Source organism: Tympanuchus pallidicinctus, unplaced genomic scaffold (assembly GCF_026119805.1).
Source record: "Tympanuchus pallidicinctus isolate F22 unplaced genomic scaffold, pur_lepc_1.0 scaffold18, whole genome shotgun sequence".
Taxonomy (NCBI): domain Eukaryota; kingdom Metazoa; phylum Chordata; class Aves; order Galliformes; family Phasianidae; genus Tympanuchus; species Tympanuchus pallidicinctus.
In genome coordinates this window covers 5,963,811-5,991,387 of record NW_026294699.1, presented here as the reverse complement: position 1 = coordinate 5,991,387, position 27,577 = coordinate 5,963,811, and the positions used below count along the sequence as shown (strand labels likewise).

Here is a 27,577-nt window from a genome sequence, read left to right as displayed (position 1 = left end):
TGTGATCATGTCATTCCAGGAAATCAGAAGGCTCTATTTGAAAAGTTGCTTGTTTTGCTTTCAGTTTATGAATTTCTGAACAGCTATCACGATACATTTCATTAGAGAATATTCACATATGTGTATTTAAATACAAAATATACCTGTATATTGAATGTTGAACCAGCTTGGGAAGACTGGGTTATAGTGGCACTGCAAGCAAAGTCAGCAGTATCCTCCCAAGCACAGGATTGACTTCTGTCAATCTCAGCCTCTGAACTCAACTTTGCTTTCCAAGCAGCACACAGCTGTATTATTGTGTGACACCTGTAGAACCAGAAGCATCTCCTCTCCAGTCAAGTGTTTATAGCAGTGGTGTGACATTTGAGCTTCAGAAGTAACAATGAATGAAAGCTAGAAATGAGCCTGTATAGTCCATGACTTCTCTTTGTAAAGTCCATATAGTATTTTCTTTTTTCCCCTTAGGGCAGGAGAGGAGGAAATAGTATGATTCTCAACAGTAACTTTTTTCTGGGAAAGGGCCTTTGTAATACCATCCAAAGTTTTGGTTTTAAAAATATTCAGAAACCACTACAAACAAAAGCAAAAGCCATGTATAGTGAGGGTTCATTCCATAAGAATTATCTTGGAGAAGGAGAGCAGACAGTTCCTGCATGCCCAGCAACTTGAGAGATTCCTTGAATCCTCCCTCCTTCCTTCCTGACTTTCCCTGCCTGGGAAGCAGAAGCCAGTTCTTTCAGGCCTTGGGAGCTGTTGTCAGGCAGCAAACGCTTCAGAGGAAAGGGAGACAGCTTTTACTTTCCTGAGTTGGAGCCTCCAGAGCTACAGTGAAGATAGATTTGAGTATTGGTTATTAGAAATGGGATCATCTGGATAAGCTAGCCTGTATCTTTTTAGGTAGATGAATGTGTTTTTAATGTTATTTTATTTTAAACCCCTTTGTCTTATTCTTTGTTCCCATCAGTGAGATTAAGCCATGCAAGGTTTGAAAATGCAATAGAATGAAACTAATTAAATCTAATAATCACAGTTGATGTAGAGAGCACTGGAGTCTCAGTCCTCCCCAGGCAGGGAAAAACAAGAGGCTTCCTCTCTGAGAGAAGAGAAGAATGGGTGGACTTGGGCAGGAGCAAGAGCCAAGTCAGTGCAGAACCCTGGAGAACTGTGACCACTGCACTTTGAAGGAAACCGACAGTCAAGTGGCTCAAGAGCATTCCAGTATGTGAACAAAAGCCATGGAACGTGTTGCAGAAATGGGCAACAGAAGGCTCTGACTCATCATGTGGAACTGTAATTTAAGACCAAGAGGCATTTTTCTATCTTGGATCTATTCCTACTGGCTCAGATGTCTCATAAGCCTTTAGCACCTAGTTTTAATAGAGCCGGTGCCTACAATTGAGAAATGAGTTGGATCTGAGAAGTAAAATACTACTCATCTTAAAAATATCCTCCAGCTAGAGCTGAGGCAACTCTGTGTTGAGGAGCTATCATCGACCTTTACTAAATTTGATTTTCTGGATTTAGCAAAGTCTCAGCTCCCTAAGCAGAAATATACTTAGCGAAGCCCCGGGGAGCAGCTGCAGTGTAGGCACTGCAGAGCTTCCCCCTCAGTGCAGCTTTGGCAGCAGGAACTGCTGAGGAATGGAGTGTGAGAGGTCGCTGCTGTCTGGTGTCAGTCCGAAGAAGTCTTTTTCTTTGTGTCAAATCAAATCTGGAGTGAAATAACTTCATAATGTTCCACCAAAGCTTGGTTTGCAGGCAATACTAACGCTGTTAAGACTGTAGGAGTTCACCTGTCTTCAAGATATATGTAGTAGTCTTCTGATAAATGTTTTCAAACCTCATCAGTTTGTCCAGCCCTTTGAATGCATAATGCATATGTATTTATCCAAAGGGCTGGGTTTTGGGACTATGTGATTGTCATTCTAATTTTTCGAAGAGGCAATCTCCAGCTTGAAACACGTTTTTAGTAGAAGTTCTAAAAATATGCATCAGCTACATATAGGAGCTTTTTTGGGCAAACAATCTGTCTGTATAAATGTAGACTGTCTCAAACATAGAGACACAGAATGCTCCATGTGAGGCAGAAGCAAAACCACTTCTTCAAACGCTTGCAGTATCTGAGCATCCTATAGGCAGACTGATATAAGCTGGGGCCCATTGCGTTGCCCAGAAATAGATGGGCAAGAGGCTAAGGAAGGTAAAAAGCTAAGAGGTAAGGAAGACTAGAAATAGTATTTAAAAACAAATCTGATTCACAAAGCTTTGTCACTTTTACTGTATGCATTGAAGATGAGGAGGTTGTATTTTGGCCCTAAACAGTCAACAACTTCTTGCTTGCTCCTGGACATGAATGAACAAGTTGTGCTGGATATACAAGGGTGAGGTGTTTTCTTGGGTGCTTCCTAGAAAGTTTTATTAGAAATAGATGAGTGTTTCATAACTTCTGCTGGGTAAGAAGAGAAGAAGCCTTAAGCTAGGCATTCTCAGCTCATTCAGATCTGCAAAGTCCAGTCCTCGTGCAAGCAGCTGGATGTACTATGGGATTGCTTCTGACAGCCTTCATAGAACAGCACTGCTGTGACACAGATCTGTTAAGAGCACAGCTTTAATTAAAAAGCATGGAAATCACAACGGAATGCTGGTTTGACCCTCAGTGAGATCTGACTAATTTAGCCAGTTCCCAGAGAAACAGTATTCTTGAGATTTGCACAGCGGAGTTTGGAAATAAAGCGGAAGAGTGATTTGAGAGGGGAAAAATAATGATGGAAGAGGCAAAGACACAACCCTGGTGAGCATGGAACAGCTTCTGGCCACAATCCTGGGGAAAGTCAGATACCTGATGATGGGGTGATGGGTGGGCAATAACTGCTGGGCTGTTCTCTCTGGGCTGTTTGCAGGAGATGGATGCTGTACCCCCAGGTCCTCTCAGTGAGGCCGCTGCTGTTTTTCCGTGGCAGCCAGCTTGTGTCCTTTGCAGAACTGAGAGTAGCTCAAGGCCATCATTTCATGCATGACTTGGTAAATTGTACAAGAAAGGACACTGCCAAATGAGGAGCTAAGCCAGTTTTCAATAAGAGGGCCATCTGTAACCAAATGTCTTAGTAAATCTGAAAGCAGTTGAATTTTTTTCCTGTTTTTACTTGTGCAGTTTGTTTATGTTTGTAACTTTGCAGCCAACCTGAAAGTAAGCCTGCTATTGCTTATTTGCAATGTGTTAAGGTTTTGCAGAGTCAAATCATTTCATTTCGGACTTGATCCCGTGTGCACCGAGAAATGATCTCATGTCCATGTCTCTTCAGTTCCTGCTGTGGAAACTTTCTCAGGGCGGAGAGGCTTGAAGTATTTAAGGCAGATAGGACACAGGTAAATATAGACTTATTAATTACAGAGATATCCTCAAAATGTAAAAAGAGTTATGGAAATAGAGATGTTTTTAAAGTCGGAATAAATTCAAAGGCAGTCTCCCCTTAAACAGTTCTAGCAGTCTTTACTTCCCATCTTGCTTCACAACATGGAGACCGATGCAGCAGTGCTTCCCAGCAATGAGAATCACTGCTAGGACCTGCAGTTTGCTCCAGAGAAATCTTGAATCACATCTGACACGAGAACAAATCCCTTTTTCAGAGAATCATAGCATTGTTTGAGTTGGAAGAGACTTTAAAGGGTCATCTGGTCCCACTCCCCTGCAGTGAACTGGGACACCTACAGCTCAGTCGGGTTGCTTGGAGTCCCATTCAGCCTGACCTTGAATGTCTCCAAGGACAGGGCATTCACCACACTTTTGAAAGGATGGATTTAATTATTTTGTTTAATGTTTCCCCTACCAAAAAGAGAGAGGAAAATGGGGTTTTCTTGAACCTGGGCCTTAAACTTGAATTTTAGTTGGTCTCTGAGGTAAGCATTGCAGATGGTGAAGAACAGCAAATGGTGAGAAGGTAACAAATTCGATGCTATTAGTGGGGAAAGCCCCTTGTGCTGGGGGACCCCATCGCCTCTCAACTCCTTTGGAAATATTTCTTGTACCTGACAACTTAGCTGCTTGTTTCTGTAGACAAAAGTACTCTGCAATAGGTAACTTTAAGGCAGTGGGAAACCTCTTTCCAGTGCAGTTTTGCTGTAGAGGAAAAGATGGACCATTATATATGGGTTTATATAGTGGGTAGGAGGTAGGGACACACTGCCTGGAAAGCATTCTTGGAGAGCAGGATCCCCAGCTTCAAGAAGTGATGTTGGAGCTGCACTGCTGCATTTGCTTAGGCACCAATCCTGGCTTTTCCTCTCCAAGACAATATTAACTCTGCACCTGTAACCTGCCAAGCGCAGGGAAGTCGGAGTTTGTCATGCTGCTTTTAGTGTAACTGTTCCCTTTTTACACACAGATTACAAGTGTAACTTCGAGCACTTAATTTGGACTTAGTTCTTATTTGGTACTCCCATTATAGAGGTTTTATAAGAATAATTGAGGAAAATATTTGAGATGATGCTGAAGTATATTTAATTTTCAACTTGTGAAAATCACGCAGCTTTGGTAAGGCTTGAAAATGTGACTATTGGTTTTGTTGGTCTCTAAACCACCAAATTCAGCCCCAGTGATGCACAGTGTGTTACATACGAGGTATGTTCTAAAGACACTGCATCATTTTTTAGTATTTCAAATGCTAAAAGTTACTCTTACACGTATTTCAAGTACTAACGTTAGAGTCACGGTTCCCCACTGTGAATTTAATTTGCACTCGGGGATGCTGAAGGTCTCCAATCCGTTTTGCTGCTGCTGTGACAAACCTGTGGAACTGCAGCATCACTGTTGGAGTCGCTACAGGAGGACAGCATGCATCGGGGTGACATGCAAAGATGCACTTAAACATCAAACTTTAAAAACTTGCACAGTTGTAGCTGCTTAATTGCTTTGCTGCGAAAGACTAATGTGACATCTGAGGAAGTCGTATCTAAATAAGTCAGGAGATAAGGTTTCTCGAGAAAGAAAAGGCATAGATCTGCTGAGGACTCTTACAAACAGACTGTCAGGAGCAGAAAAACTGACGAGTGCTTAAGTGTCTTGGGGACCGAGTTCTGTGTTTTGTGTGCCATAGGGGAGTGGCAGCCTGGGTTCAACCTGTTCGAGCCCAAAGTTTGCAGATGCTACTGGAGGGGGTCTGTCCCGATGCAGGTCGGTCTTACTCCTAGCTATTTAGATTAGAAATGAGTGTCGTTGCAAGAAGGCGTCACCTGCCTGTGGTAGCGAGCTGGTGTATTATTCCGGCAGAAGCAAATAAGTTGTGGCAGCTGGAGCGAAGTGCCGGAACGGGGAAAGCAGCAGAGCCATGGCGTAGGTGCAGCAGGAGCGGGATTGGCCGGGGCGGGCGCGAGCCGTGGGCACAGCGCCTGGAATGGGAGCGTCGCGCTGCACGGAGCAGCGGGAGCGCCCCGACGGAGCCGGCTGCTGCACGGCGCCTGTGTGCATCCTGCCGGCGGTTTGGAGCTTTTCGGGCTGCTTTTAGCGCGGAGGCCGCCGCTCCACGTTCGCTCTTCTGAGCCACGGCAAGGATTTCGCTTCGACAGCCTCTGCTTCGAGAGAAAGGAAAACGCTCTGGGGGTTTCCCGGGCTACCAGCCTCTCGCTGGGACTGTTAACGTGAGACCAGCGCTCAAGTTTGCCTCTCTTCTGCCCCAGCCCCGGCGCTCTCACCATTCCCGATGTGACACCTCCCCCGATTGCCAGGGTCTGACTCATTCGCTGGTTCTGGGAGAGGCAGAACGGGGAGGGGGAGCCTTCAAAGTAGCCGCGATTTGTCTCGCTTTGACGAGGCGTCCGTGAGCTTCGCCCCGGCAAAGGCGGCGGGGCTGGGGACGGCGGAGCGGAGGGGGCCGGCAGCGGCCGCCGGGTGGCTCCCGTCGGTGGCTCCCGCCGAGCCTCGGGGCCGCGCCGCTGTCAGCCCCGCCGGAGGTGGAGGACCGGGGAGCATCGGACCGGGAGCTGCCGCAGTAGCGTTGCAACTGCCCTTCCAACAGCCGGAAAAAAAAATAAAGAAAGAAGGAAAGAAAAGAAAAGCCATGAAGACGTTGAAACGCCTCCTGCCAAAAGTAAAGAGCAAATCCCAGTTGTGATGGCTCTGCTAAAACTTGATCCTGCGGGATTTCAGGAGATAAAGAGCTGCCAGGCTCGCACGTACCGCGGTGGGCGCAAGTCGCGGGATGAAATCCCGGCATTAGAGGACCTATTTCCCGCCCCGTTGTTTGCAGAGGAACCCGCTGAGATGAGTCGGAGGAGCGCGAGCCCAGAGCGATGTGGGGAGCGAACGCGGTGAGTGCGGCGCTGAGCAGCGGTGGGAGCCTTTGGGTCCTGGGGTCGCTTTAAGAAGTGTCTCCGTGCATATTTACTGAGGATAGCGAATGAAAAACCGAAGCAACCCTAGCCTGTGTGTCTCCCTGGGTCGATTTACGGAAAATTGGGAACGAATCTGTGCCTTCCAAGATGCAGAGCCTCGCGCCACGCGCCGTGCTGCTCCCCGCTCCCTGCGGGCCACGAGCCGCCCCCCTCCTGCCCGTGCGGATGAGTTGGCCGCTGGCGCTGCCTCCGGGCGGGATGCGCTCGTGTGGGCTCGGCTCGTGCGTTCCCGGAGAGGCGGGAGCTGCCGGCCGGGCTGGGGACGCTGCCGGGCGGGCTGTGGGTTCCAGGGCCATCTCCGGTAGGGAGAGCCCGGATTCGTTCCTAAACGCGGGCGGGTGGGGGGAAACTTTTGAGTCCGGTCACTCGGAGTCGCTTCCAGTCGCGGTATTTCGGTTCGCGTGCCACGTGAGATCACATTTGATTTTATTTTTTTTTCCCCGTTGAACATCCAGCCCTACTGACGGCTTTTCTCCTCTCCTCTTCCTTCCCTCCGTTCTCTCCCGTCTGCAGCCCCCCTGCGCCCATCTCTCTGGCCGCCTAGCTGCCCTCCCGGGATGCGATGGGCCTCGCGCTCTGTGGCGGGGATCACGCTTGCGGCCGGCGACGCGGAGGCCGCCTGTGAGCCCGGGCACCGAGGGGCGCGACATGCCCGCGGCAGCGGCCCCGCCAGCACCGGCACCACCGGCACCCGCGGCTGCCGCCACCGCTCCGTCTCCTGAGGCGCTGGGTACGTGGGACGGCGCCGCGCGGACGCGAGGGGGCGCCATCGTGCCGCCGCGACCGGGCTTCGTGGGCGCTCGGCGCGGTTCGGCGGGGAGCGGGGCGCTCTCGGCGCTGGGTGCGGGCGGGAGGTGTCGGGAGCGCGGGTTCGAATCTCCGGGTTGTGCAGGGGCGTGAGAGGCCGCGCTGTGGCTTTGCCCGCCGCTGACTGCGCCGTCTTTGGTGCTGCAGCGGTGGGAACGTGGCCCGCACCGCTTTGATTTAGGAAGCACGTTGGGACTGATTTGCAATTAAATGGTCTCAACAAGCTCATCTCCTAGTCTGCCCCGACAAGAGGTGATGATATAGCAAGCCCTTGTCTTGGTGTGCGTTTCAGCAGCAGATGATTCTGATTGATGATGGAGATACGGTTGGCATGTTGAAAGAGATCTGAAAACTGCCACTCCTGATTGGCCAGCCCTGCTGGTGCTTTCTGCATGACGCTTTGCAACAAGGTTGGCTCAGTGTGGCACAGGGACTCCCCTCTTGCAGTTAGTTAGCAGTCAGTCGTGGGGGTGGAAATCCCTCGGGGGCAAAGAAACAGAGGGAGACCTTGCGGAGTCAGAGCTCCTTTCCTTTCAGATAGTTTAGATCACTTCTTCTCTGGCTCATCTCTCTGTATTCAGCCCCGTGCAGAGATCCAGCTGATTCTGAAGTAACCCAATGCAGTGATGCTCATTTCTGGATCACCCTTCCCTCCAACACCAGAGACAACTTTGTGTCTGAGATCAGCAGTTCTGAGATGCTCCAGTGAATGCTGTGTAAGAGAAGGGAGAAGAATTAAGATAGAATATTGTGCTGCTGAATCTGTTCCAGAGATGCAGTAGACTGTGCCTGAGCAGCAGCTGGCGAGGAGAGATCTTCGGAACTAAAGCAGCATGTTTCTGGGATGCTGCGCAATGCACAGAGTACAAGGACTGGGCTTTCCAGCAGACCCTGGGCTTGCTTCTCTCATTTTAAGCTAACGCACCTCTTTCTACCAGACTGTGACTAAATCTTAAATAGACACACCAAAGGAAAACAGACTTCTGTTCCTCACCTGCTTTAGGAAGGCAAGGTTAAAGAGAAGGATGATGGCGCCTTTTTTGAATCGTTTCAGTCATTTCAATTTTGTTAGCCACCCAGAAAAAATGTTAATGGCTATTTCTTCCGAACTTGTGCTTTTTTTTTTCCTGTTGCCTTGCTCGTGGGAGACCAACTGCAGTACCATCTATCACTGCCAACTCAAGTTTTTGAGGGATGTAAGCTTGAAACGAAACTACGTGAAGAATGTGTTATAAAAAGCTGCTAAACTTTGTCTGGTGTCCAGAAGCTTTCTGTTTAGAACCTCCACTGGAGATACGCAGTACATATTTTTTTCCTCTCTGTTCCTTTTCTCATACAATGTGATCACTTTTACAGGGGATAAAGCTGGCAAAGATGAGGAAAATTGGCTGTGCTCTCCTGGTTCTCCAAGCTCTTCTTGCACCTTTGGATCTTGTTCATGGAGCAGAGAAGAATTATCCTGTCCTGAACATTGCAGTCATTCTGGGAAGGACCAAGGATATCACAGAGAGAGATATCAGATCTCTCTGGACCAGGGAGATGTCAGCAGACCTGACTGTTGATGTTAATGTAGTGACCCTTCTGGTGAACCAGACTGACCCTAAAAGCATCATAACACACGTTTGCGACTTGATGTCAGGTACCAAGATCCATGGAGTGGTTTTTGGAGACGACTCTGATCAGGAGGCAGTAGCTCAGATTTTGGATTTTATTTCATCTCAGACTTCTATTCCAATTCTTGGAATTCATGGCGGGGCCTCCATGATAATGGCAGATAAGGTAGGAAGATTATTCAAAGCCTTCATTACTCTAATACTTCAGTGTAAGAATACTTCTAATTATCTCTTTTTACTTTAAGAAAGAAAAGAATATACAGAGCAGTGTCCTCATTGGCTACTCACCAAGTATTTTAAAATGTTTTGGGGTTCATACCTGAAACTCAATTTTCTTTCCACTGTAAAAGTGATCCTAATTAAACTTTACTCTCCACCAAATCTAATGCTGATCACCTCAAAAAAATTATTAGCAAATACAATGTTTGGCTGTAAAAGCAACAAAGAATTCAATCAACTAATTGTAGGGACAAAATACAAAATTATAAGCAGATACTATTTATGAGCATGGCAGAATAGTAGCAAGTGATAGCCGTGAATGTGCTTAAGGACAGTAGTTGTAACAGGGCATTTGTATTAGACTGAACTCTTGTGATCTGCTATGGTCTATAATTTAAATAGACTTGCAAGCTTGTAGTCGCTGTATTAATTAAATTATTTTTTCACTAACCAGATACTTCTAACTTCCTACTATAGCTCATGAAAATCCACAAAGCGTTGTCAGAACCCCGGAGGTAATGACAAACTGCTTTGTTGGAAAACATTTCTTTACATAATCCATCGTGAGATTGTGGAACGGCAAACAGAAGTGACTCACGTATGCAGCTCATTTGCTTTAACACTGCAACACTTAAAAATATATTTACTGGCACTGCAGGTAGGTTTGATCTTGTGGAGCGATCGGTGCTGCCTGGGAAGCAGTAGGTGTGTGGCACCTCCTGGGCAAGGCGTTCTGGTGCGGACAGCTGCTTGGCCTGAGGGTCTGTGAGAAGCTCCTGCTGATGCTGAAGAGCACGTGCTGTGTGGAAGGGAGTTTGTGTGGGCAGGCAGTCGCTGGTTTTCCAGCACACAGCTTGCACTGCAAGCATCCCACACGATGTTAATTGCAACTTATTTCCTGTTACTTGTACCCTTTAGGTTTTCTCATTCCCTAAAGACTGTTCTTCCTTATGACTGTTGAATAGTCCTTCGGGATCTCTCTGTATCCATCTGAATATGAAGTGGTATCATAACTTGGGGGAGCCGAAGTAGGGAAGATGCAATGATCTGTTGCATCTTTTGCACCTTTTCTCTCACAAAAAACGTATTCCGCTGCTATTAAAGAGATCTTCATCTCTCAGTATCATGAATGACCTTTAAAACTTGTGATACAACGGTGAGAGTAATAACTGCTGAATTATAGTAGAGATTCTATAACAATGGGCTGGACATCTTGATTTGTACAGAGATCTTTACAGCCAGTACTGCTATCTTAAATGTAAATGTAAATGCTGCCAAGTAATACAGATGGTTATTTCTTGTGCTTTTAAATTACTGTACAGACTTCCTTATCTTACTGAAGTTAGAGTTCCTAGATACGTATGAAGCTATTTGATGTGTGTCACTCAACTTTCTATACCAGTACAAAAACATTTGAGACTGAAGAACCCAGGGAGAGCTGAGTGATGAAACTGGCAGAAATCTGTACAGTATCAATGCTCAGTAGCTGAATGCAGGATGTTCCTGATACAGATGATTATTTATGAAATACTTTTATTCATGAAACAGATTGCATTTTTCCTGCCTCAGGAAGTTAATACTATGTTCCTCTTGTATGCTGATACTGTCAGTGTTACGTCACCCTCTTTGGTGTTGGGGGTTATCGCCGTGTGATAATACAACACTGTGCTGAATATTGGCTTCTAAGATTTCCATTTGGGAAATCAAAACTGTTCACTTGTGTGTTAAGGCAATCGAACAGAGCTGTCTTTAGTAGCTTGAATTGGCTGAGGGACTTTTATGATCGTGTAACTGAAATTGCCTCCATTTTTATCTTGGCTGTTCCAGTGTGCAGTATATCTTGGCACTGCCTTTGGAACAGCGCAGAAATAAGACTTGCGTGTGTCACTCAATTAACTCATCATTTGGGAACGAATTCCTGGGAGCCGGAGGTGAAATTCGCAGTGCTGTCAGAAAAGCAGAGGGGATGAAGCAGGGAGAAGAGCTGCAAATATAAAATCTTCCTTCCAAGGCGGTGTCAGGATTTCAGCCGAAACTCACGGCTGCTGCCTTACGTTAGAAAGTTGATCGGTGTTGAGTCTTCTGTTTTGTCTCCCGTACAGAGACTGCTAGCATACGTAAAAGGTGCTCAGTCTCACTCCTGCCTGTGGATGGAATTCCCACCTCTGGTACTCCATGGCCATTTCATTTGTCCTTACTGTATGGCTCTGGTAGTTTCCTTCCTTCTGTGTGGATTCATGCCAGCACTGTGTTTTAGATGACTTTTAGATGGAAATGAGTGTGCATGTGTTGTACCTGCTCACTTGTGGTCTACAAGCAAGGCTGGCACACAGGCAGCACAACAATTCAGTGAATTCTGTGCCAGTGCTTATATGATGCTTAACTGTCCTAAACGTGAGCTGAGCCGTGGATGTGAAAGTGAAGTATCTTTATTCCTGAAATCTGTATTCCTACAGGCTTCCCTGGAATGCTATGAGTGGATGAGCTTTCCATTTTCTGCGCTGTTAATTAATACTGCTCTTGGGCTATGATGTCCCAGTGTGAGCACTGGCTGTGCTCTGGGTGCTGCCATGGCCACCAGTAGGACCTTACTGCAACCTTGTTAAAATTTGGCTGCACAGCCAAGGGAATGCATTGCTTCATATGGATTATAAAATTGATGGCAGGTGTGTAAAGCCAACAGTACTGAAATGCTTTCCATGCTTTCCCTCACCTGGTACCTCCTGTTAAAGCCCAACCAATAAAGCTCCGAGGTGCCTGTGGCTGTGCAGCATGCCCCAGCTGCACCATAGAGGTGCCCTGGACGGCAGCGCGTGCTTTGCTTGTCATCAGCACTGTCACCTGCTGCTGGCAGCAATCCTGCTGCCAGTGAGCTGCTCCTGTGGACTTTGGTCCTCAGTTCTTCCGTGGGCTCAAAGAATGTTCATATTTGAGACAGTCCACTGCAACAAGATGAGAACTGTGTGTGAGACATGTGTGCCAACCTGCTGTGCGTCGGCAGCCCTGGGAGGATGCTGCTAACAGGTTGGCTGTTTATTAACCCCCCTGTCTGTAGAGGTTTGAAATCTTAAACCAAACACTGCTTAGGATCTGTTTCCTGACTTCTGCATTTGATTAGTTAGGTTTGTATCACCACATGCTATCGTTATAATGATTGTAATTAAGATTCCTTTCTAAGAACATTATGGTTAGTTCTGCTACGATAAAGAAGGATTTGTTTCCTTCAGAAGTGAAAAGAAGCCGCCTGTGTTATAAAAGCACCTGTGAGAACTGAGCATCTCTGAACTATGCTACTTCTGTATATTTCAAAACTGAGCCTAACTTCTTGTTAGAAATCTCTCTGAAAGACACAAAAACGGGAAGCATTTTAGTGTGATGAAAGCATGCGTGTAGCTGAGCAGCACTAAAGGTGAAGGCAGTTTTCCTTTAGGGCCATTAAAAAGTGGCACTTCTTGAAATAGCCTTAGAATTGTTAAAATAAATCTTTACTATCCCAGGAAATACTGTGATGATATTATAATTCTTTGTTATTCTCTGAGCTGATGAATTAACACTGATAATTAACACTTTCATTAATTGTTTGGGATAAAATCCATTCTGCACCTACCACCATCTTCTGCTTTCCTTTTATCTGCCTTGCTCCTAGCTGTGAATACAGAATGGTAGAATAACAGAAATCAGAGGGATCTCTGGAGGTTGCCCAACCCAAGCCCCATTTGTCAGCAAGTGAGCTACAGTGTTGAGTCAGGTCGTTCAGGAACTTCTCCAGTCTGGCTCTGAACATCTCTTGTTTTGCTGTGAGACTAACTCTGTTTAGACACCTTTCTTTTTTTATTGTAGATCACTTCTGGATATAATGATTCCTGGAGCTGTTTATTGATTTGTATGTCTATGTGTGTTATTTTTTTCCCCCTAGCTCATGTTGAAACAGTCCTACATTCTTACAGAAAACCTTTCATTTAAATTTGCTAACTTCTCATTCTTGCCTTTGCTGTTAACTGATATTAGCACGTACGTGGCAGCGTACTTCTGAGCAAGGTAATGATTTTGGCTTTGGTTAGCACTGCAGAAGGTAGGAAGATGAAACTACAGCTAAATGCCTCAGTCTGAAAATACCAGTATTTATTTAATCTTTCATGTGTGGTTACATTATACTGTTCCATTGCATGCAAGCAATACTTCTAGCTTCTGCCTCTTGTAAAGGAGTGTTTCAGTGTTTCCTTTCCAGTGATTTTCCTTTCTTGCTGTACTAATGCTGCTACAGGAAGCATAACTTTCAGAAATTCTTATTGCGCTTTTAACTGCCACAAAAATGTAGTATTGATCTCCCTCTGCATATGTATAGATATTTATTTAAAAATAAAATCTTGCATATGCTAAAGATTTTTATAACTGAGCATGTAATCCACAGTTGTATCCTTTACACGCATGTGCTATAACTGTTTGTAATTAAATGGTTAAAAATGCCTGAAATCTGTCTCACTGAGGCATATGGACTGGATTCAATTTCTTGTGCTTTTTTTTACCTGGAGCCAACTCTCAGCGAGCACGAGATGGTCAGGATGCAGCGTGCTGCTTTGCATCGCTATGCTTGTGCTGTCATGGCTATGGAAAAGTGAAGTTTAACGGTGTTTGCTGCAGTGTTTGCTACTTTGAGCTATGCCTCAAAGCTTGAGGGAGCATTATACCAGGATGTGCTTTGTTTTCTTGCTTTCTTGCTGTTTCTCTCCTGTTCTCTCTTACTTTTCTAGAGGATTTTCCTGCCTATTTTGTATTTTCCTCATTCTTCCCCCTTAGTTTGATGAAGGAAAGTGTGGTGGATTTCCTGTAATACTGTGAGAGTGAGCTTTGAACTGTGTCTCTGGGAGACAAACTTGGAGTAATTTATCCAAGGAAGAGGACAGTGACAGAAATTCCTAATGTCTTCAAAAACTAGTAAGCAGATTGAAGGAAGTAGAAGTCTTTTGCTCAGCACCATATCTTCGAGTTTACCTGGTGTTTGAGGTGGCTGAGGTGTGGGCAAGGTCTTGTTTTCAGCTTGCTGCAGTTTGCAGTTTTGTAGCTGAGCCCAGGCTGCAGGATGGGATCCTATAAACCGCTCCCATGTAGCAGAGTGCGGTGATGGGCTTCACTGGGACTTAATCTTATTTGCAGTAAGTGTAATGTATTTTCATCTCAAAGGTATCATTCTCTTTCTCTTCATGCTGTCTGTTCTTACAGTTCTTGAAAACAGGAATCCATAAATGCCTCCATGTGTTTTGAGAACATCTTAAAACTGCCAGTAAGTCAGTGTCCAGATCATTCATGCATCCGTCCAAGCTATTGCCTACCTATGGGAAATTAAAACACAGCCAGCTCCCAAGCAGGGAAAAGCAGGACACCAGGCCTTCAGCATAATTTTCTGCTTGCAGAAATTCTTGGTGGCATCTTTAGAATTATTTTTTTTTTCCAGAAGCCTTCTCAAACATAAAACCTAAAATGATTTCCTTTAAGCTACAAAATAATAATGGGACTATTATAACTCTCATAAGGCACTTCTGGTAATCAGAATGTATCTGATTCTGCCTGAAAATATTCATCCTAATAAAATTATGCAGTGAAAGAACAGAAGGGCATTGGTATCATGTCAAAAATGTTTTTAACATCTTTTCTATTAATTGTTTTTGAGAGCTCGCTTAGATTATTTGAATAAGTAGTTTAATAGCCCTTTATATTTGCCACTCATTTGAGCTAACAGTTGAATGTGAAGAGTCTCTGCATTCCAGCACTGGTTTTGTTTGTCAGAAACTGGGGGTCATCTGGGCCAGCCTTGCCCTCTTCCCAGCCCCATTCTGCCTCTTCTGCCTCCCCTCTCCTGGAGCTATGAAGTCGTGTGCATTTTACTGAGGGAGCCCAGCCTGGATTGTCTCCATGCCATCTGTCACCATATTGTTTGTTTAAATCCCTGAAATATTTTCTTCTCTCCTGAAATTAATAAAACTGTAGCAGCATCATTGGCTATTTATATTTGATTCACACTCAGTGTTCTCAGGAGAAAAGCCCCGTGCTTGCACTTGAGGTATGTAAGCTGGACAGTCTGTCTATACAGAATACCCAAAAGTTGGTTCTGCAGCCTCAGGGCTGCAGCTTTGCTCCAGCCCTGAGCTCTCTGGCTTCTCCAGAGACCTGTGTGAAGTACAGTGCTGCCAGAGAGGCCTGTATTTTGTGTGGAAGCACACTGATTTCCTCCTGTCAGGATGGAGCCTACAAGGAGCAGTGGTTGGAGCATGGGGCTGGCTGAAGGCAGTGTGTTCTCCTAGCAGTATCACATCACTCGTCTTTAAGCAGCCTGGTTGAAGATCTGATTTGAAAAGGGAAAGCTGTCTAGGAGGCCACGCACTTTCATCTTTAAAATGCTGCATACCTTAATGCCAGGCTTGGAGTATGCTCTCTTAGGGAGTTTCTTCACCACCAGCTGACTCATTGGTCAGTGGTTTGGGCTTTCTATCCCCACTGCAATGTTGAGCACATGATTTCATCCTGGGCCTGCACAGAGGATAGCTGGCTGTTCCCTTGATGCAGGCTGGTCACCTGCTGCAGAGCGGCTGGGAGCGCTGGCCCTGCTGTTGGCACGGTGCTGTGCTGTGCTCAGCTATTTATTTATAGCCTGCTTTTGTGCATCTCAGAGCGGGATGCTTCTATAAATGTTTCATTCGAGGGATTGTGGGGTGGGAAGATGCTCATCTTTTTGTTTAGTATCCCTTCCCTCACAGCGTTTATTTCTCAGCGTCCCAGCTTTTGGTTCAGGACTCTGTGCCTGTAATTCTGTCAGCACCAACTTTTGACCATTTGTGTTTACCAATTTGCCTCTCTCCATGACCAGAATTCACAATAGGATTGCTTTGTTTTCACTACATTGATTTTGTGCCTGGTGGAAACACATTGCATATGTAAAGCCACTATGAAAGAGGGAAGAGCGAGGATTTTATAGCCACCTTCCAGCTCAACACAATTTACAATACAATTAGGAACGACAGTTATAATTGGATAAACAGAAAATAGAATTAAGGTAATCTGTTCTAAACGCGCAACATTTCTGTAATGAGTTGCTTTTAGGAGTTACAGAAACATATAATTACCAGACAAATTACATGTTATTTTTTTTGTGTGTGTGAGGCTAATTTAGTGTTCTGGGTAAATTGTGCTGGCAAAAGCATCAGAGTTATATGAAGTACCTAATTGGGACAAGATAAGTTTTGTGAATTCATCATAACAAAACAGATGCAAAAATTATGGAGGCTGTCTGTATTCCAGTCAAGTACTGCTTGGATGGTCTGCTTTATTTTAGATAGTCACGTCACTTTTGTAGTCAGTAAAGTAACTCTGTCCTCTTTGGTTTGGTTCAATCCATTTGCTGTTTCTTCCCTTCCTTCTTGATCTGCATTTCAGCTGTTATATGCAAAAAGGCTGAAATTTCCCACTGTGGAGTCTGGATTCTAGCCAAAGATGACTCTGGTGCTTCAGATGCAAAACCTTAAACTCTGTAGCTTAACAGTGTAAGACAAAACTGAACTGGTACAGAAGATGTAAAAAGAAGCATTTGTTTTCTTTTCTTGCTCAGACTGAGTTTTTCATACCCAGTCTCTTCTGAATACAATCTCCTTCCCCCAAACACCTGTGTCTCTCCAAGCACTCTTCTCTTATGCTGCCTTCCTCTTCAGCCCATCTGCTTGCTATTCCTATCTGTGCTGGGCTGTCACGCTAGCATTCAGTTTTATTTCTTTATTGCATTAATTCACTTCTGGTAGAAGAAAGGTTGGTTAGGAGGAAATACACCTCTCCACCTAAAATCGGGTCCCTTAATGTCAGGAGTACTAGGACTCTTTCAGGGTATATAGAGAAGATAGTTATGCTAAAATATGATTACTGGAACAAATAAGAATTGTCTGAAATCCCAAGAAAAAAGGTCAAAACTGTTATGACTTTAAGCCAAGCCCGTTTATATTTAATAGTAGAAAACACAGAAAGGGTGAGAAACTGAGCCAGGGTAATGGAGGTGCAGAGCTGTGATGGTGAGAAACCAGCAAGAGAAGGTGCTGATGAAAGTGGTTTGTTTATTACTACTTGTGAGGAATGAAATATGAGAAATCCAAGAGAATTCAAAACTCCAGCCATCGTTTCCAATTTGGTATCTCTTCAGGACTCCCGGCCTTGGAAGTTTGGAAAGCTCTGCTGCTCTGCTGAGTGATTTCTTCACCCAGCACATTGCATTCTCCTGTTGGTGAACTGTTCTTAAAGTGCTTTCTGCAGTGCAATGTAGGCAGTCTGAGCTGTAGGTAAACATCTCAGAGTTTCTGTATCAGAAACTGCACGTTTATTTCCTAATGACATTTGACTTTCTCCTGGTTTTTGTTTTTTTTTTTTTTTTTTTTTTTTTTAATTTACATTCTCTCCTTTCTACAACCTTTGCAGATGGTCAGCCTAGAGGCTTCCTAAGTGTACAGTCTCACTACTTTTCTTTTTATTGCTGTACCAGTTTGTCCAGCACCCACGTCCTTCTAGGTAAACATCAATTTCTATGGAAAACAGAATTATTTTTGGAATAATTCTCTGATTTGTGGCAATAAATGTACTTTTTTAATGCATTTCTGTTGTGTGCATGTGCTTTAAGGGGGCGCCGACTGCCTTGGACTTGAGGAACTGGCATTTGAAAATACATTGATGAATCTCTTCTTTCGCAACTCATTTTCAATTAAATTAATCTGATTTTCAGATCTCCCTCTGGGGGCATCACAATACTTGGGAGCAGGGTGAACTGACACTTAAAATATATGAAAACAAATTGCTTTCCACAGTGTATGGCGGCTTGCTGATTCTGCAGTTTCCCCTTCATGCTGTTTGAGAATGTGTTTTGCTGCGGCTTTAAAATATTGTGAAGACTTACATTTACTGGCACTTGTAAACTTAAATTGCAGTTATGTGCACGGTACAGATTTATGGATCATTAATTATATAAATGCTGATGACATCCGAACAGCTGACTGTATGAGGTTGAAAAGAAGCAATGGCTTCTGAGCATAAGGAAGTGTCACATGAGGATATTTTGGCTGCTGTCAGGGTAAGCTCTCTTGCAGAAGGAAAAATACAAGTTTGCTTGGTTTCTTTTCCTTAAATTGGCTAAAGTAAACAAATATCCTCACTGCATCTTCTAGATATGCTCATACTGACACTTCTCATAAATTTTTCTAGGTTGTCACATTTTCCTTTTTCAAACCTTTTTCACATCAGGATGGAGGCATCTGGCTACAATCTCTGTTCTTCTTCTATCATCATTTTGTAGCATAAGAATAACTGGAATATTTCCAATGAAATGACACTAGGACTGATATGAATGAATTGGGATAGGAGTAATTAGTAAATAATCTTCATATTTAGAATATCCTGAGCAGTTGTTAAATGGCTTCTTGCTATACAAAATACTTTCAGATTCCCAGTTTGTCCTAAAAGTGCATCTTACAGTCTCGAAGTTAAAATTTAAATGAATATGTGGATACTTCATACTTTCCTTTAATGGTCTTTGAAAGCCTTACGATGTTATTTGTGTGCTTGCATAAGTTGTTTTCCTTAAGTGTGCACTGGTTCTCTGTTTCCTTGTGTTAGGTGACTGCTGGCTTGAGAAGAGCTGCTCTGTGATTTACCCTGTTCACAGTAAGAGCTTGAGATCTTAAAATAGTGAGTTATCCAATAATAAAATGTAACGGTCCAGCTCAGTAATCCTTATTCCAATGTAAGTCCTATTGATTTGTTAAGCTGCAATGGGCACTTCAGTGGGCACTGCCTGAAAGCCATGGAAAATATAGGGCAAAATAGAAATGAACTTCACTAATTTCCCAACTTTTACTGCTTTTTTACTGTGTGCAGTAATTTATAGACATGCAGAAGCTAACAGTTCATGCTGAAAACAATTCTTCAGGTCAGCAAAGGCATATCCAAATGCCAAGGAGGGTGACACATGGAGAAAAAGGGAGCATCTGCACATACAGCATACAGGCCATGTGTGAGCCCTGTGTGGAAGATAAAGTCCCTGCAGCATAACTGAATTCATTGAAAAGTAAAGGCATGCAAAGCAAGTGAATATTTAAAATATCCTTTAATGCCTGCTTAAATGTTTTTCGAAAGATTTTAGTGCTGCAAAGTTAGGAGATGAAGGAGTTTTTGCAATCCTAAGAAGTCGCTCAGTACGTTCATTACTTAAAAGGCGTAAAGATACAATTACAGCCTCTTAATATATAGTTATATAGTTTGCCTCTTAATATATAGTTATAGAGTTTGAGTTGGAAGGGACCTCTGAAAGCCATCTAGTCCAATTGCCCTGCAGTGAGCAGAGACACTAGAGCTCAATCAGGTTGCTCACAGCCTGGCCCACCCTGACCTTGAATGTCTCCAGGGATGGGGCATCCACCCTTCCCTGGGCAACCTGTGCCAGTGCCTCACCACCCTTACTGTAAAAATTTTTTCCTTATATCCAACCTAGTTGAACCTCAAAGTTGTACATTGGACTGAAGGCACGCTCTGCTAGAAAGAGCAGTCACTGGTTAAAGGTGTGATTTGGTGTGTCAGGAGCTGTTGTTGCTACTTACAGTGCTTTCTTCCAAATTAGTTGCCGGATTTCTGGTTAAATATTTTGAACCTTGTTTTACTTAAATTAAACCTGATGGTCCATGTAAGTTGCTGCAAAAGTAATGCCTCCTATTTATTTCCATGAATACTACAACAGGTGCAGAAAGCACTATAACTTTATTTGATAGAGCAAACTCTAAGCTACGAAACACTGTTTTTCAACAGTCATTGTATCAGTGTGCCCCTCTGCTGCCATCTGTCATGCACTAACCAAATGTAGTGGGATATTGGTGGGAAGGTTCAACCACCACTGCCATCCCAACATTTGCCTCTGACCTCACAGGCCAACATAACACAGTAGGAGGCATTACTTGTGGAGCAGACCTCATACTTAACATTTCACATTTGAAATGGAGTCTAGCTTTCTCAGGTCACTTAAAGGTTTCATTTGCATGTTAAAGTCGCTATGTCATTAAACAGCTTTTCTGGTTCAGCTCAGATGATGGTATGTTTTCCTTCTTAACAAGCTTTCTGGGGTTGTATTAAAAAAAACCCGTGTTCTCCCTCCCTTAGCTTCTTTTAAAATCAAGTATGTACAGTAAGACTGAATCCCCCTTGAGCTGGCTTAATCATTTGTCTTTCCATCTGCGGAGAGTCCATTCCCAAAGTAACTTCAAAGAGCCCTGCCTCAGTAAAAGCTTCCAGCTTTGGGGCAGCAAAGATTACAGAAATGTGCTTATGCAATACTTTGAAACCTCTGGCTATCTTGGTATGGAGGTTAGAGCTGAATGTATGCTTCTTTTATTCTGTTACTATAACCCCTAAAGGTTTATAACTGAAAATTGTGTTGCAGTAACCGTGTGCAGTGTGATGCTGTAGGCACAAAACGTGGCAGCCAGAGGCCCTGGGGGAGCAGCAGCTCCACAAAACCCAGGCTTGGCATGAGTTGTCCATAACGTACCTGCAGAAGCACATTCAGAATGTTTGTTATATTTTACACTTAATCCAGCCTGATCTGTGCAATCTTTAATCAAACAAACCTCAAGCACACTGGCTCCTGGGAGAATAGTTCCTTTTAAAATTTTCTGTGCTGATATTTATAATCTACTAAAAATAACAACAACCCCCTGGCCACTACAGAGGAATAGATTGAGATAAATATTTTATGTCTAATGTGTATGTCATGTTTTTGAGTACAGTAACAAATATACAGCAGTTAAAATTGTCATTGGTGTGTTTGGGAGGATCTGCATCCTAAAGCTGCAGTGTAAGTAGTTGTCCTTATTTCTGTGCTCTGGAGTCTGTGCCTTACGTGTGGCACTCCACTCAATGGCTATCATCTTCATTTTGGAGAGCTGTTGATATTTTTATTTTATTTTTTTAATTTTTGACAGAGCTCCTGTCAAAATCCCATCTTGTCAGCATGTATGAGATTTGCCCCAAATTAATTTCCTGTGGAGAGAAGGGCTATGAGTTTGTTCTCAGTATAATGACTCTTGTGGATTATAGTATCTGTTAGTAGAAATGCACTGCTTTGATTTTAACTGAAACTATTTCTAACTATGGCCAAGATCTTAATTTTTGGCTTAATCGAATCCTTGCCACAAGCAAATCTAATTCTGGCATGCTATTTCAATCACACAGACTTTCATTTCTGACTAAGGATTGGAAGGATTAACCCAGATTTTAGCAGGTCTCTCCATGACCGGGTGGATAGGATTAAAATCTCTGTGCTGCTCATTGTGGATGTTTATTTCAGTTTTTAAGCATTAGACTTCTGTCTTTTGACCATGACTGGAAATTATGGAAAACTTCTGAGAGTAAGAGCATGGCTAAAGGACAGCATGCTGAATTTGCTGGATGTCACTGTGTTTCAATTTAGAAAACAAACAAACAAAAAAAAAACCCACCAAACATGGTCAGCCTGTTTACAGTAATGCAACGTATGGTTTCTCAGATTGCAGATTTTACAGTTTATAGTAAATTTATCAACCTGGAGGCATTGTAAAAATGGATACATGAGAGTAGAGAGAAGTAAAAGAAGAAAGAGATTAGATTTAATATGGCCAAATTGGAACATCTTGCTGAAGCACTTGTATGCAGCAAACTTTTCTGTGCTGATGAAGACCAGAATAAAGGTCATCTAGTCCAACCCCTCTGCAATGAATAGGGACACCTGCAGCTTGATCAGGTTGCTCACAGTCTGGTCCACTGTGACCTTGAATCCTCCTAAGCCCTTGTAGAAAGGGGCGTCCACCATCTCTCTGGGCAACCTGTGCCAGTGCCTCACCACCATTACTATAGAAAACTTCTTCCCTATATCCAGCCTAAATCTCCCTCCTTTAGTTTAAACCAATTTCCCTTGTCCTATCACAACAGACCCTGCTAAAGAGTCTGCCCTCCTTCTTTCTTGTAGCTCTCCTTTTTGATACTGAAAGGCCACTCTCAGGTCTACCTGGAGCCTTCTCTTCTGCATGCCAAACAGCCCCAGCTCTGAGTCTGTTCTCATAGGGAGGTATTCCATCCCTTGGATCATTTTTGTGGCCCACTTCTGGATGTGCTCCAATTGGTTGATGTCTCTCCTGTACTGACACCACATCTGGATGCAGTACTCACCACTGCAGAGCAGCGGGGCAGGATCACCTCCCTTGTCCTGCTGGCCTCGACTCTTTGGGTGCAGCCCAGGATATAGTTGGTTTTCTGGGCTGTAAGGGCACATGACTCTAGTAAAAATGAGCCTGAAGGAGGAATATGATAGCTGGAGGCAGGATGAGGAAAAGCTGTTTGAACAACATCAAATGGACGTGAGGACTAAAACTAAGGCGGGCATGATTTAGGTGGGAGATTGAAGGTATTAAACAGTGTTTGGAAGGGAAAGAAAGACAGTCAGGGAATAATAAGGAACCAGCTACTGTTATGATGGAAACTGGTAAATGAACAAAGAAGGAAGAGGACCTGTGGCATGAAGTTCTTTCCAATCCTACATATTTATTCACTTTTATAGAAAGACAGAGATAACTATACAGTAGAATTACAGGATTCTCTCCAAATCTGGCCAGGCATATATAAATGCCAGATATGGTGAAGATAAAGTGTGCTGAGTAGAATTCTAATGTTTAACTGTTCCTGGGCTGTGCAGATTCTCTTTGGAAAGAGAGATAGGCATTGGGATCCATGCAAGAATACAAGAGAGTGTTGCAAAATTTCTAAAATCTTAGCTCCTAGAAACTGATAGACTTATTCTTTCCTGAGGAAATGTTAATTTGACTTTTTTAAAGTAGGAGGATTTTTTACTTTTGCTTGAATATTTCTGCTTTTTGTGCTTCATTCTTTTCTTGTGCCTCAGGCAGGCATGGAATTCTCATGGGAGAAGTCATGAAGATATACTCTCAACTCGAGATAACAAAACTGTTTCCTGCATGTCATCCTGTCTTATTAGAGAAAAAACAAACCTGTTAACAGCCATGGAGGAGCATGGGTAGAAGGCTGCAACATTCATGGAGGTGAAAAGTTGGAGTTGTGTGGTCTACTCTCTCTTTAATCTAAGGATGAATTTGTCTGCATGTCAGAAATGTAAAGCTAGGTATGCTGTGGTTTATATTACATGAATTTGTGGACAGCCTGGGGTGCAGTTGTAGCTGGTCACCTGAACAGTGTCATCTAATAGCTGTGCCAGAAATTCATGTCTTTTCTGTGGACTGAAGATGGAAATGAGTAAGCATGAAATATACCTGGAGGTTTGCTTGATTGCAGTGGCCTTGTTTTTGCTTTGGAGAACCAAACCAGTAGCACCTTGCTTGCATGAATATCTTCCACAGGATGATTTTAACTTTAATTCTGTGTTATGTAGGCATGTAGAAGCTAATTACAAACTGCCATGTCTCTTCAAGCTCTGCAGATTTCAGGCTTTACAAGTTCCCACTCCTATCTAATTGCTGCTGCCTTGTACCAGTTACTGTGATCATTTCTTTCAGAAGTCTCTATTCCATAATCTCCAAATATGAGAAAAGAACATCTAAAAATCTCTCTATGTTCCAATATATACTTTAAAATTCAAGTTTGTGGTAGTGTTTCTGTCTCTAAATAATAAGGAGTTCCAGGCCAAGCAGCAGCTGCCTCGGGCACTGAGAAATGACTTGCTGAAAATGTTGGCTTACTCAAAAGTTGGGTTTACTAAGCAAAATCCCATTAATTCTTGCTTGTGCTCTGGAGAAAGAGTTTCTAGTAAGTGCCATCACAGAAAGGGAAAATGTAATGTGCCAGGAGCTAATACCTGTGTAGTGACTTGACAAAGAGAGGTGATGATAGCAAGATTGTTGCATGTAACCATATCAAGAAAGCAGAAATTGCTGTGATAAGTAAGCATTAGCTCACTCCTGAGCGTACCTGGGGCAAACAAGATTCCTCCACGTGGACACCTGACCCTGAGGCATAGGATGGGTTACTGCAGGGCAAGCATGGTGTGCTGGGCCTGAGGGCTGCCATTTGCCCTGCAGGACAGGGCAACGCAGGAATTCCTGCTGCTGTTCGGGGCTGTCTGGAACTAAGAGACTTTGAAAGGCTCAGTGAGATGTTAACAATGTAGCTTTAAACTTTGAAAATCTCTCCTGGCTGTTTCCCCCAGGCTAGTGCTTGCCCTCACAGCTGCCTGAGGAACTGAGGATTGCAGGTGCTTCCTTGCAGCTTGCACCGCTATCAGCTGAGAGGGGTTCCTCAGAGACACTGTGCTTGGCCTTCAGTCTTGAGCAACTGCAAATGAGTGTTTCTATCGCTGAGAGTTTGATTTTATTATTGAACAGATCCTATATAAGGCTGGAGAAGGAAGTGCATTTCATAATCTGTAAATTCTGTGCAGACTCAAGTGGGGTCAAAATGTATTTTTTGCATCTGCTGCAAATACAGAGCATGACAATACATACACAGCAGAACATTAGTGAGGGAAGACTATAAAGGCATTAGTTATGCTGCACTATTTGTATGCTATTCTGTGCAGCAATGCTTAAAGGACTGAAATGGTGTCCTTGCAGGAATGGAATTTTCTTCCTAAAATACTTCTAAGAAACATTCTAAATCCTTACTGATAATTTAGTGCCAGAGAGCAAGGCTGAAATGATGTGCTAATGAATGTTACATATGGTCTGCAACACATGGGTAGTACTGTTTATAAATAAGTTTTTGCTCTAGAAATGACTGAACAGCAAATTGGATAAAATTCTGTTTCAAAGTGACCAAGCTTGCTTCTTCCCCGAAGCAATTTAGGCTTCTTCCAGACTTCATTAATACCAGAATTATCATAATCTGTTTGCCTGTTACAGCTGTTTCATTTTCAGGGACCTGCAGCAGCCAATTATTTTGTGATAAAGTGCTTATTAAGGAGAATATGTGGCCAAGTGGAAAGAAAAGGCCCAGGCAGGTGGGAAAGTGCTTTGGAAAGTTTTTTAAGGCACTCCTATGTGTGCTTTTGGGAGAAAAGAAAAATATAATTTTTAAAGTATCTTCTTAGAAGTTTTGCTGTTTGTGCGAAGATGCTTGCATCCTTGCAGTGGAGGTAAGAGGAGTGGATTTGAAGGTATAAAATATAGGATGTACCTCATTTTGAACAAGAAATTAGAAGCGTGCTCTATTTGTACTCTCATTGTTAGAATAAGGCAATGTGAAGAGCTGGAAAATGTTGTAATTTGGTGGATTCCTTTTTCAGGCACAAGTTCATGGATTTCTTTTTGAAGGAGATGGCTTAATCTTTGAATTAGCAAAGCCGGTATTGTTTAGCATTTATTTTCACTGACTTAATGGAAGACAATTAGCACAGATAATAAATAAAGCTGCCTTGCCAGTGCAGGCAAAACTGTGAATCATTTCTGTATGCACCAAGGAAACTCTTCCTCTGAACATGGGGGGCTGTCTTCCAGCTACAGGACAGTTATGCACGGCAGCACTTTTCTTACAGCACTTCCTGCTCCCCAGCTACTTTTGTGAGTCATGCCCACATGTCGTTTTCTTCTTAAGTGTAGCTCTGATGGCATGGTAGCAATTACATGTTGTAGTTTCTCTGATTCTTATAAACATGCTTTCATGTTTATAAGAATATTTTCATCACTTTATTGACTTTTTTTCATTTATCAATTGAGGGTTAGGGGTATTTATTTATTTATTTATTTGTTTTTAAAGTGATGCCCATCTGCATTCAGCTTTATTTTCTTCAATTAAGTCTTCAGCTTTGATTCTCCCTTCTCCCCTGTACTGTTTCTTCTTTAGATTGATGCCTGCTGCTGACAGAGGGGAGGTTTGGAAAAGGATTTTGAGTTTGTCGTCTTTTACGTTCTCTCTCTCCTTTGCTGCTTCTGATCTAATCTGACTGGTACACAGAAGCCCTGAGGGCCTCAGTTGAGTTGCCTGTGGTCAGCCTGAACTAAAACTGAGAGTTGGCCTCCTGCCTCAGTTTCATTGGAAATGTTTCTGAATGGCAGCTGTGCTTTGTGCTGTACTCAGGGTAGCAAAGTTAAAGGAGTCACCACAAACTCTTTCCGAAGTGAAGTCTGAAATGATACCGTGAGAGCAGAACTTTAAGAAGCATTTAGCAAGTCAGCAGATGAATGGTCTAGTCTGTCTTGTTCAGTGGCAGTTTTGAAAGACAATACAAAAACCTGAGGTATTGCTAATTTCTAATTTTAGTCAAAATAAAAGACACAAAATGGCACCCAGATTTTCAAACAACCATTTAGGTTGATATTTAAATACTTGCACACACATACAGGAAAACCTTTACTCCTCAAAAGACTCAAGTGCAATAGAAATGCAGATATTAGTGTGTAAATAATCAGTATGTTGCTCACATAAGAACAAGCAGTAAATGAGTTACCCTCTGATGTTGTCTTCTGCTGATTTATTTTAGTTTGTATGTAAGATGTGATCAGTTAGTTCTTGTAACTCACAAATTTGCTCAAAAAGTGTTGCTGCTAATGAAGAAAGATTTCTGTGATGAAATCTGTGATGTGGGAGGAATTTGGAAGGTTGCAGCCATGACTCCCTATGGTGCCAAGATCTCCTACTGGCACTTTGTCCACGCAGTCAGAATCTGATTTCCTAAACTTCACATCTGATTTAAGAAAACCAGCTAAAGTTTCAGGCAGGCTGTTGGACCATGCTATAGTGTTAGCTTATTCTGTGTACTCTTTGCTCATAATTCTGATACTTTCGTAAAATTTTAGGGTTGAAGCAGCAGACAGTAGTACCATGCAGATTTGGAAGAAGTGATTAACCTAAGCATTATGACAGTGACTTGCAGGACCCTATTACTCATACTGTCAGAAAGATTGTTCCTGCCAATTGAAAGAAAAATTCTTCATAAGGGAAAAAAAAAATAATAGAATCACTAACCCAACATACTGTTCCACTCTGGCACTGTTGTAACCTTACCCATGTTATCCAGGCTGATTTAGTGAGCACAGCCTCTTATTGACTTTACCAGGTTTATGAAAACCTATTTTTATTTTTATTTTTCCTCTGGGGTATATAACATCTGCCACGTTGATTAATTTCTGCTGATCTGTTTATGTTTGGAAGCTGTCTCACTTGAAGTATTGAGTAATGAAGCTGCCTACTGCTGCAGATAGAGCGTCAAGTAAATCAGCTGGAAACCCCAACTGAGAACAACTGCCCCAATACGACACTGGGTATGAACACTAATTTTGCATTACTAGGTATTTCCAATAGACACTTAATCTATTAGCTGCTCATAGTCATGGCTCTTGTCAGGTAACCTGACTTTCATGTTGGAGTAATTCATCGTGGCAGTGCATATCGAAGAGATAATGTATAGGCGATGAATTCTCTTCTGTAACATTGGATTGGGCCTTTCTTTGTAAGCAGTAGTTTCTGATTGCTGGATGTCACGGAGTTGACCAGATCAATCTATGTCCGTGACAGGGGTGGCAGGCCCCTGTTACTGAAAT

At 43.2% G+C, this 27,577-nt stretch overlaps 1 protein-coding gene across 5 annotated transcripts in view; it reads left to right on the top strand.

The window, feature by feature from the left end:
- The first annotated feature begins 6,049 nt into the window (after nucleotides 1-6,049).
- Nucleotides 6,050-27,577, top strand: part of GRIN2A (glutamate ionotropic receptor NMDA type subunit 2A) — a 161,432-nt gene continuing 139,904 nt past the window's right edge. For 3 of the 5 annotated variants that reach the window (XM_052680127.1, XM_052680126.1, XM_052680123.1), the window contains exons 1-3: nucleotides 6,050-6,303; nucleotides 6,901-7,117; nucleotides 7,776-8,973. In XM_052680127.1, coding sequence (XP_052536087.1) covers nucleotides 8,569-8,973 — 405 coding nt within the window. In that variant the 5' untranslated portion in view covers nucleotides 6,050-6,303; nucleotides 6,901-7,117; nucleotides 7,776-8,568. Of the gene's footprint in view, nucleotides 6,304-6,900; nucleotides 7,118-7,650; nucleotides 8,974-27,577 lie in introns of those variants that run through there. The other 2 variants (XM_052680125.1, XM_052680124.1) reach the window with 2 other exon arrangements.